We start from the raw sequence: 10,953 nt of genomic DNA, 5'->3' as shown, positions 1-10,953 counted from the left end.
AGTCATGCCTCAGGAGAATTGCGATGGAGCACACAGGGGCTCCGTCCCCCCGTATCTCGCCGTCCAGAATGCATCGTCGCACCACCCACTATATGTACGCGTTTCGTATACAGAGACTTGTTTAATCTGTATGGGGCTGTATTTCACGGTATATCGAAGCCCATTAAATGCACCTGGCCCACACATGGTGACGTCGGCGTTGAAACCCCGCACCAGGCCTCATCAATCGCGGGACTCCGTTTGTTTTTTTATGCTGCCTTCGTCTGCACCCCTCCCCTCTCCACACCCTGCCGCCATTGCCGATCTCGCAGCAGGCAAAGCTCAAAACTATAGCGCCGCCGTCCCCAGCTGTTCGGTCTCGCACCAGCTGTGATACTGTTCTTGCCAAATTCAAAATTCAAATTGCTATCACACAATCAATGATGGCCTCTACATACACTTAATGCAACAGAAAAAAATGTCGATAACAATCCATGGGAATATGAATCCAGATACCATAATTTTTTACACAGCTTTATTTTGATCTTTCTTGCACAACACAAATAAACATATGAAAAGAATTATTCATTATAGATGGCTACCCCGTCATGTGTGCAACCCCTGCCACTAAACTGAAGAGTGGCTTCGAGCAACTAGTCTTCCTGTGGCCTGTGATCCCACAATTGCTGCACTGCGCTTCTTTCCTTGGTTTCACCGGAGTGTCTCCCCTCTCTGGGCAGGTCGTGCTCTTGTGCCCCTTGCCTCGACAAATACTACAGAACCTCGACCTTTTTCCTGTTGTCTCATAAGGCGGCTTGTCTCTGGCGGTGCTTGGATGCCCCCGCTTCAGCCTCCTTTCGGGTGGTAACAGCAGGCCAGCTCCGAGTGTAGATGACACCTCTCCATTGTCTTCTTCTACAAGCACACTGCACCCTCCTCCTTGCACAAAAGAACCATCCCCAGAGCACACCTGGGCTGATTTACGGGATGTCACTACCTTCGCTTTCTTGCTAGACAACCTTGATTGCATGGAGTCTAGTGAAGCAGTAATGCTTCCTGATGCCTCTTTCGACTTCTCCACCATGCTCTTCCCATCCTTCTCCTCGCATAGCGATGCAGCTTTTGCTTTGAGCTCACACAGACCTGTCATGACGCACTCGAAAGAATCCGGGTTGCTGTCCCCCATGTGCACCAACTCCAGTGCGGTTATATACATAGCAGAGTGTCTGAAGGTAGAGGCTTCGGGCGGACCCATGTCCTTCTGATAATGTTTAATGTGATCGGGTAATATGTCCCTAGCGTCAACCGTCCACCTCTTTACAATGTGCAATGGTGGTATTGCGCGGATCCGCAGGAAAATCATGACCTGTTTATGAAAAAGCAAACTTAGTATATTATCCGTGGACCGTTTGTATGGACGCGAAAACCTGCAGTTTAATCACCTTTAGAATGTGACAGCAGATCATGCCCATATGCTCAAATCTTCCGCACTCACACACAAAATACGAGCAATCCTCATGCACCTCGACAACAAACCTGCTCTTGTACCATTCTTTCATTGCATCTGGATTGATGTGCGCGGCTACATATTTCTTCTTAGGTTCGACCTCCTCTACCTCGTACGAGCCGGCAACAAATAAGACTCTACCGAACATCTCGAACATCGTGCGTGTGTACACCTTGCTGGCATGCCTCTCAATTGGTAGATTGGACTTTATGACAGCGCCACCCTGTAACAACAAAAGCTTAGTTATTTACAGTAGTCATTATGTTAGTCGGGATTACATACAACACCCTCACCAGCCTTGTCCTCTTCTCTTGAAATCCCTCCTCCTGCTCGCGGTCGTACTGCAGTTTCCCGTATTGCTTAACAAAAATATTCATCGGACAAGCAGGTGGCACATAACTTTTAAGCATGTGGTTTGCGCTCTCGCTTCGTTGAGTGCTTGTCTGTTTTGCACAAAACTTGCCGCTGAAATATGGCTTTGCCCACTTGTGTCTGACCTCATAAGCCTGTATTAGAAATGTATTGCCTGCCAACCCATACCTCTCCATGATCTCCTTCCACCCAGACTCAAACTCCTCCACTGTCAGCATCTCATCAACAAGGTTGTGGAAATCCAGCCTGAAGTTTGATTTCTTGCTGTAGTGGGTGCCAAGCGACTCCTTAGCTTTCCGAAGCACATGCCATTTGCACCAACGATGGGTAGCATCCGGCATTACACTGCTAATTGCAAGTTCCATAGCTCTTGCCTGGTCTGCAAGACGACATTCGAGACACGTGTAGTCAGTTGAATTTCGCTGTTGCATGTACAGTTAACCAATCTGAGCATAGAGAATAGAGAGAACAAGGCTAAAAATACCTGTCAAGATTGTTATTGGCGCTTTCCCACCCATCAACCTAATAAATTCACGGAAGACCCACTCGAAGCTCTGAACTGTCTCGTCCCGCATCAAAACCCCAGCATATATCACACTCTGGAAATGGTTGTTGACACCAACAAAGAGCCCAAATGGCATATCATACAAGTTTGTTTTGTAAGTCGTGTCAAATGTGACGACATCACCAAAATGGTGGTACTGAAGCTTGCTCCGTCCGTTGGTCCATATCAGGGTACGTATCCTACTCTCATCATCAACTTGTACCTGGTACGTGAACTCGCTGTCACTTGCCTTCAACTCCGAGAACATCTCCATGGTTTTCTTGACATCGTCATCTGCCTGTTCTTGACTGATCTTACCACACAGCGTCTTCAGGCACCTCTTCGTGAACGGGACATTCTCGAGCTTTCCAAAAAAGGTTCCTATTATGCTGTACACCTTGCTAAGGTTAACATTGTTCGCACGGAGCTGAGCGACCAAATCTCGTGTGTACTTGTCAATGTGTCTGTGCGAAGGGAAGTGCAGTTTCTCCGCGCATGTGCTCAACAACCTGTGGTTGTGCGTCCCCCTGTACTCACATATAAACCAACCTTGGTCAACTGTCCTTAGGAGCCTGACAAGCGCCGGACACTGGCACCGGCTAGATGTAGTATTTTCATTCTTTGGCTTGCCCTGCAGTTTCATACGATTCAGGTACATAGATATGGAAGAGAAATGAACATCGTGTTCAACCCATCAACATGTACAGAACATAACTCACCGAACAAACGCAGAGCAGTTCCTGCATTGACCTCGTGCCCTTCACATTGCTCCTGCTTTTGCCATACCTTATACCAAATCCAACCTCCCAGGAATACAAGTTGTAAAAGTCATAAGCTTCTCCGATAGAATCGAATGTCAGGCCTACAGATGGCAGCACCACCGCATTTGCCCCACGGTCAGCAAATCCTCTAAATGCTTTCTCCAGCGCTGACACGCGGTCCGGTGTGACCCCCCGCTCATCAGGCATTTTTCCGTGCCGAGGCCTGCTACGACAGTAAATTTGCACCATATGTTTAACATACTCGACATACACGCGAAAAAGTTTTTTTAAATAATTCTTCCATGCTATGCTACCTGGTGCACACCAGTTTTTGCGTCTCATCTTACATAAAAGTTCACACAAAAACTTCTTCAGCATACCTTCTGTTCCATCCCTGATTTTCAGTTGTGGGCGTGGTTCCGTGGGCGTGAGCAGCTCGGGCGGTATTTTCAATATCTGGTACAGGGCTTGGTGGTTCTTCCACCGCTTCGCTTTCTGAACACTCATGCACCGTGCACAGTCCATTCGTAGCGTTCAGAAAAGCATCATCGGCACTGATCATTATGTTGCACACGCGAAAAACCGTATGTGAGAAAATGGCGATGCAAGTTTAATATTATATATAGCATTTTTTACTATCAACACATATGTTTCTCCACCAAACGAAACATTAACAAGTGAGTTCATACAACAGCTGAATGTATCACAGGTCATGATGAGGCATACTGTGTATATTTCGGACGAGTCTATTTTAGATGATGTGAAAACCAGTGCAGGATCTAGCAATCACACACTTGCCCGCTAGCCTTGGGGACAAGCATGATATATCTGATGGGAAATCAACCACACCCCCGTGTGTCGATTGGTTAACCTGGACACCGAACTCAGGCATCCACAGATTGTTGTGCTTGGTTTTTACAGGGTTAGCTATACATGCCCGGTTCTCAATGGGTACAAGCAGCAGATCTAGGGAGGAAAACAAACAACAGATAACTGAATTTGTTAGCAAACAACTCACCGGCAGCCTTCGGTTTGTCCACCCGAGCTGCTCTCCCCCATGGTCATCCTCTTCCTCTAATGCTGCCGCACGAAACTACACTGCCCTATCGCCGCCTAGCTCGGACCTGCCGCCGGTGGCCAAGGTGAACCTCGATCTAGAACAGCCTTTCATGGGCGGTAGGAGCAGAAGCATTAATTGGAGAGGTTGCTACTCACGCACCGGACCGGCCCAGATTCTGTATCGGGCTGTTTCGTGACGTCCGCATTCGGCCCATTCAATGCGTACGCGTCCCGTATTTGCCTTGCTTTCCCATGTATAGCTGATATTTTGCACTTTCCGCTGAATTTCCACTACTTTGTCCACGAATCTAAACCTGCTCTCCAACGGTCACGATACGCGGGGCGCTGGCCGCTGTGAGCCAAAAATTCGCGTCCCATGCCTCAGTAGCTATATTAAGATTCTCGACATTGGAAATGTGTTCACAAAATCCCAATCTTGTAGGCAAATCATGACAATCTGCTGAACGAGCACTTCAGGTGAGCAATGTTAGAGCATCTCCAACCGTTAGAGGCCCCCGGGCCACAATCCGGATGAAAATTGGTCGATTGAATCTATTTTTTGGCATGGGGAGCAACGATTTTCCAACCGTTCCGGGGAATTTGCGCCAGCCAGAGCGCGGAATTTTCACTGACACGCGGGCCAGAGCGTGCCGGAGTCCTCGGCAGCACCCCGGGAAACCGAGGATGGCCTGGGGAGTCCAGACGGATTTAGGCCCAAATCCGAATGAAAACGAGAAGCTGGGGGCGTGACTGAGTCATTTTCTTCCATTCGGATGAAAAAAAGAGGCCTTGGAGAGCTTCCGGGGGCATGGCTGGAGATGCTCTTAGCAAAACTCTAATCCAAAGATGAATGATTCCTAAGCAAAACCATGCGCGATGTGTGAAGATTTCAAGCTTTTGCGGTCAGAGAATTTGATGGATCATTTGGGTTTATCATTCTGGGATAATGGCAACTTTAGGAGGGAGGAGGGGCCTGGCTAGGAGGGAATGATGGGGGGCTACTGTTATGTTGGGTATGGAGCTTATAATGATTGGCAAGTCACTATGCCAAGATGGGTGAAAGGGATGCAATGAAGGCTACGAGCTCCAAAACCAAGGACCTCTGCGTCTCTTTCCTCGGGAAGAGAGAGAGAGAGGGCGACATGGGTCCTGCTGCCTTCATGCAGGCTTGCAGCACCAGGTAGCGTTCGTTGGGGTCCTTGCTTCTTCTCTCTCTATATCTCGTCCCGATTCGAAAAACAGACGTCGGCATACCCGGGAGGCTGAGAGAGGGGCTCTCGGTGAAACTCTTTCACCAACTTCTAAACAACGCAGTTCACTGCGGTAAATGCGTCGTTACCCAGCCTCACCGAGTACCATAGATGAAACTTTTCTGTGTCTGATTGATTGCTTGCATAAAATGTCGAACTACACTCGCATGGTGCTTAACATATCTACTCTTAGGTTTTATTTTAGTCTATATTATGCAAATTTTAAAACTAATTATCAAGTTATTTAATACTAGCCGAGGTGGATGATGTTGGCGCCGCTTGGCATCGTTTTCCTTATTGAAGGCATCGTCTTTGCAGCTTTCATCTCCATAGTTTAGGTGCTTCGGGGGAAACCCTAGATCCAGGTCCCCCGAATTAGACTTTGGCGACACTTTTGATGCCGTTCTCCCTCTTGAGAGCATCGTTTTTGGAGCAAATACTAGAGAATGAGGACAAAAGGTGGAGAGGTGTACATCTCACTGCGTCGACAATGGCGAGTTTCGGCATTGCTGCCGATGTGGGTAGAACGCATCTTGAGAATCAATCATGTTGACTAAAGGAGATAAGTAAACAACCGAATATGGAAGGGGAAGATGGACATTGTGACATGTCTCAAAGTTGAAGTCAATGGGAGAACTCTAATATTGCATGCATTCATATCACCGAAGGCTACTAGAGATGTAGACATTTTCCCAAATTTTGTAAACTATTTTTAAAACTATTTGCTGGTGGGTCTAATTAAAATACAAAAGCTAATTACATTTTTAGTCAAACATCGACATAGCATAAGTTTAATCAATCTTATAGACAAAAATATGAAACATCGCTAAGATTTGATAAATATATTACGAAAATATATTCTATGGTGGACTTATAAATACTAATCTGGTACTGTTCATATTAATGTTTATGTTTATACGGTCTTTTTGACTCGTTGTTTATAAAATATTAAGTGAATACCCACTGGGATACTTACCCATTGGCCCAGCTATCGTCGGATGGTCCTCAAAACAAGACATACATTTTTACTCAAACGTCGACGTGGCATACATTTAATCAGTATTATAGAGAAAAGTCTAAACATCTTTAAGATTTGATAAATATATTATGAAAATATATTCTATGGTGGACTTACTAATACTATATCACTGGTAGAAAAAGGGGCTTTAGTCCCGGTTCACAAAGGGCATTAATCCCGGTTGCGCAACCGGGACTAAATATGCGGACTAAAGGCCCCCCGCTTTAGTCCCGGTTGCTTACGAACCGGGACTAAAGGTCCATCCGCGTTCGTTCCGGGCGGGGCGAAAATGTCTCCCCAGGTAAATTTTTCGAAATTTTTTTTTGAATTTTTTTCCACTCCATTTTTTTTCCTATTTTTTTAGAATTTCTATTATTTCAGTTATTTGCACTAGTCTCTATCTCTAACTACACTTATCTCTAGTCAAATTACTTACTCGTGGTCAAACTTTCCGCTCGGTCACCCATCCTCTCACTACTCTAGCACTAGCACGCTTAACTTCCGAGTTCCATCCCGTCCCGTATCCAAGTGCTTCGCGCGCATGTATGTGATAGTAGTATCATATCAATCCTATTAACATATGTTGGTCGATGTCACATTTCTTTATTGTTTGAGTTTTAAATAATTCTTTTAATAAACAAAAGTAATGATGTAATAATAATCTTGAATAAATAAATAAACATTAACTTTTTAATTTGTATTTTTTTTGCCAAACCTAAAAATTTGAAAATCTAAAAGGGTAAAAGTAATAGTAATCTTTATGCATGATTATTAATTTTAATTTTTTTTAAAAAAAATATAAATCCAGAATTTATAGGAAAAACTAAAATCTTCCTGCTTTCGTATTTTCATTTGAAATTTTGAGAATCTAAAATTTGGCTAACCGGGTTAACCCGGGTGAATTCGGATGTAACTTTTTCACACGATCATTTTGATATATTATACGTTTTTTTCGACGTCGTATGCAAAAGTTAATGCGGTTTTACCATTTTTCAAACCTTTTTTGCAAAAAAAGTGAAAATTCAAATTTGTTAATTTTCCCTAACAGTAGGTTGCATAACATACAAGAATCTGAAAACATTTTATTTTTTGAATTTTCTATCATTTTGTTTCTATTTAACAGTGCTAAAAAAGGCGATCCACGGGGGGGGGGTGGGTGGAGGTTAGTCCCGGTTGGTGTCCCCAACCGGGATTAAAGGGTCCTGCCCTGGTCGCAGCCCACCGTAGCCCTTTAGTCCCGGTTGCCCGAGCATTAGTCTCGGTTCACCTGCAGAACCGGGACTAAAGACCCCATTAGTCCCGGGTCAAAGTATTTGGGGACTAATGGGTTGGGATGAATGGCTTTTTTCTACTAGTGTATTTGCACAAGTATTGGCCATCTATATATAGTTTGAATCCCAATAATGTTCATATTTCTGTTTATATGGTCTTTTGACTCATTGTTTATAGGATGTATCGAGAGTAAGAGGTTGGTCAAACTTATAGTAGTAATACATTGACTTTTGAGTAAATCTAATACAACTTCTTTCTAGAAATGGAGGGAGTACGTATTAGTATATACTACCTCCGTTTCAAGGAATAAGGCGCACGCGTATTTTAAGACGAACTTTGACCATAAAAATTGAGCAACAAAATTTAAATTATATTATATGTACTTAGTATCGTTGGATTCGTATTGAAAAGCACTTTTTAATGATACTAATTTCATACATACAATATTTATCTATTTAAAGTAATTCTTGGTCAAACAAAAAACACGTAAAACGAGGGCGCCTTATTCTTTGAAACGGAGGTAGTACTACGTATCTTCGAAAATGTTGCGAACAGTAGTACGTTGGCGGGAAATGAACAGCAAACATTTTAGGAAGTTCGAGGTAAGATGTCAACGACACAGATTAATTGGAGTAATCCACTGGAGTGAACTGATGTGAGCCGATAACTTTGGAAAATGCGAGGTAGGACGTCCACGGCGTGAGATACCGCCGCGGGCTGCACGAGATTTACGAACATGCATGAGACCTATACACAAGAGTACGCCTATGTTGCTTGCGAGATGGGCATTGCAGGGCAGCAAAGCACATGGAGGTGATCCACTGCCACAAGCAGGAGAGTACGAGTAGCTCTTCACCAACAGCCTATGAAGCCTAGCTAGGCTCCTCTCTTCAAATCTGTGCAGAGATTTCAGGCGATTTACACAAAAATAACCCTTTGTTGCAACTATAGCACAGACTGACCCTCCGGGCAAACTATTTCACCCATCTAACCCTTTTGTGTGGCGCCCCTCCCATGGGCGCCACACATGGCAGTGTGGCGCCCGTGCCTGCGGCGCCACTCTTCCAGCCGACGTGGCGCCCTCGACGCTGAGCTGGTGCGCCGATCCGACGTGGCAGGATGTGTGGCGCCCATGGGAGGGGTGCCACACTACTCTTTATATATAACGTCTGTCTACATGTAATAGAAGACTGTGGTAGCTCAACTGGTTGAAGTCTTTGCTTCCAATCCCAGGTCCTGAGTTCAAACCTCAGCACCACCTGATTTTTTTTTATTTTTAAAAATTATGCTAGATATTGTAGTATGTTTTAAAACACTAGTAAGATTGCACGTGCAACGCACGTTTTCATTAAAACAAATTTATTTAAACAAATTTATTTAGACGAATGATGCCCACAAAACAAATTCCAAACCATCAGACATATTGTGCAATTCACAGTTTACTTGATAACACACAAAAAAGGAAAAGAAATTATGCAAATTAAAAGCCAAAAAACGTTGTATAAACTCTCAAATCCTATTGAATTTGAGTGTCATTCTGTCACACAAAATTCAAGTGAATCAACTAATCAAAATATATCTTATAATTTCTACTTATATTGCCACTGCTGCTCATCTCGCTTATAAGATTATTTACAAGTGATGGAACGGTTTTGCTCATGTCACTCCTATGCAAAGTTGCAAACTGATCAACACTGTAGTCAATCATGAGGTTCCTCCTATACTCTTTTTATTCTTCAGTCCTCTGAAACAGCAGATGTTGACACATATATTCAAGCAACTTGCAACCTCTCAGATTGTGTCAAATATGCAATGCATTCATTTTGCATGATCATTTCCACCGCTTGGCATTTCAGATTGTGCAGGAGGACAAGCGCTTAAGATCTTCTAATTGTGACAAACAAGTGAACGTGTTCAGATAACAAAACCTTAACTGAAACTCCCAACAACCAAACCTGTTAGTCGCTACAACCGCTAAAATACTTGTTAATCCTGGGTCTTCCTGAGTAACAAAACAAATCACGAACAAACTTCATTCATCACTTTCCAGTCTGACCAAATCAACAAGCCGCGAGATAATGTCTTAAAATAACATTTACCCTTTTCCCAAAAAGAGGTGCATATCTACTGTCGACCTTAGAAGAAATGAATTATCCAGTTTGCATTTAACTCGGTCGTCGGAATACATGACATAATAATATGTACGATTGCACTGAGCTTTATCTCGCACAAAGTGCTCAACACATGGATCTTTTAGTTGCTCCTATCGTCCATATTGGAGTTCCACTGAGTAGTGTTGCAGTTTGTAAAACAAATTTTATCTGACTTCCTTCTGAAGGTGTGCTTTCTTTTCCTACCTTGTGAATACAAAAATAACATATGAATTGACACAGGAATATTATATACAACATGCCTGAACGCCTAAGTAAAAAACCACCAGTCAAACTTTCTTGTCTTACGTTGTCAGACCAGCGCAACATGTATTGTTGATTTGGAACCAAGCCATCATACCTCAATTCCAATATGGAAGATAAAAAAAACTCTACAAAACAGTACGAGGCTAGATTTCATGTTTTAAACATACTACAATGTCTAGCATAATTTTTAAAAATAAAATAAAAATCAGGTGGTGTTGAGGTTCGAACTCATGACCTGGGATTGGGAAGCAAAGACTTCAGCCGGTTGAGCTACCACAGTCTTCTGTTACATGTAGACAGACATTATATATAAAGAGTAGTGTGGCGCCCCTCTCATGGGCGCCACACATCCTGCCACGTCGGATCGGCGCACCAGCTCAGCGTCGAGGGCGCCACGTCGGCTGGGAGAGTGGCGCCGCAGGCACGGGCGCCACACTGCCATGTGTGGCGCCCATGGGAGGGGCGCCACACAAAAGGGTTAGATGAGTGAAATAGTTTGCCCGGAGGGTCAGTCTGTGCTATAGTTGCAACAAAGGGTTATTTTTGTGTAAATCGCCGAGATTTCAAGGTCCTGCCTTGGTTGCTGCGACAGATTATGGCATGCTATTCACTAGTCCCCGCAAAATCCCCCTACTTAAAATTTGTTTTTCAGGCAAATACTAGGGATGATATATCTATCTTTGTGCTTTTCAGAACGATATGTTCAGATTCAGTCGCGATAACGTACTTGGATTACTTTTTTTTTAGCGGGAAGTACTAGTAATGTCATAAAAA

General features: G+C 43.8%; 1 protein-coding gene across 1 annotated transcript; it reads right to left on the bottom strand.

Moving 5' to 3' along the window:
- Positions 1–577: 577 nt before the first annotated feature.
- LOC124658580 (protein FAR1-RELATED SEQUENCE 5-like) lies at positions 578–3,370 on the bottom strand. The gene is made up of 5 exons (XM_047196809.1): positions 3,122–3,370; positions 2,343–3,033; positions 1,780–2,237; positions 1,422–1,709; positions 578–1,345 (listed from the first exon to the last, which is right to left on the bottom strand). The coding sequence occupies exons 1-5, from the start codon at positions 3,368–3,370 to the stop codon at positions 578–580; spliced, it is 2,454 nt and encodes an 817-aa protein (XP_047052765.1).
- Between the last annotated feature and the right edge of the window lie 7,583 nt (positions 3,371–10,953).

This window comes from Lolium rigidum, chromosome 1 (assembly GCF_022539505.1).
Source record: "Lolium rigidum isolate FL_2022 chromosome 1, APGP_CSIRO_Lrig_0.1, whole genome shotgun sequence".
Classification (NCBI taxonomy): Eukaryota; Viridiplantae; Streptophyta; class Magnoliopsida; order Poales; family Poaceae; genus Lolium; species Lolium rigidum.
The sequence above is the reverse complement of the archived record's forward strand: the minus strand, read 5'-3'. Positions and strand labels throughout refer to the sequence as shown.

Excerpts from the sequence above, each read along its gene's own strand:
- LOC124658580 (XM_047196809.1), bottom strand. The coding sequence starts at position 3,370 with ATGCCTGATGAGCGGGGGGTCACACCGGACCGCGTGTCAGCGCTGGAG. Across the intron at positions 3,034-3,121 it reads AACTGCTCTGCGTTTGTTCG|GGCAAGCCAAAGAATGAAAA; the intron begins GTGAGTTATGTT and ends ATGAAACTGCAG. Across the intron at positions 2,238-2,342 it reads GCCAATAACAATCTTGACAG|ACCAGGCAAGAGCTATGGAA; the intron begins GTATTTTTAGCC and ends GTCGTCTTGCAG.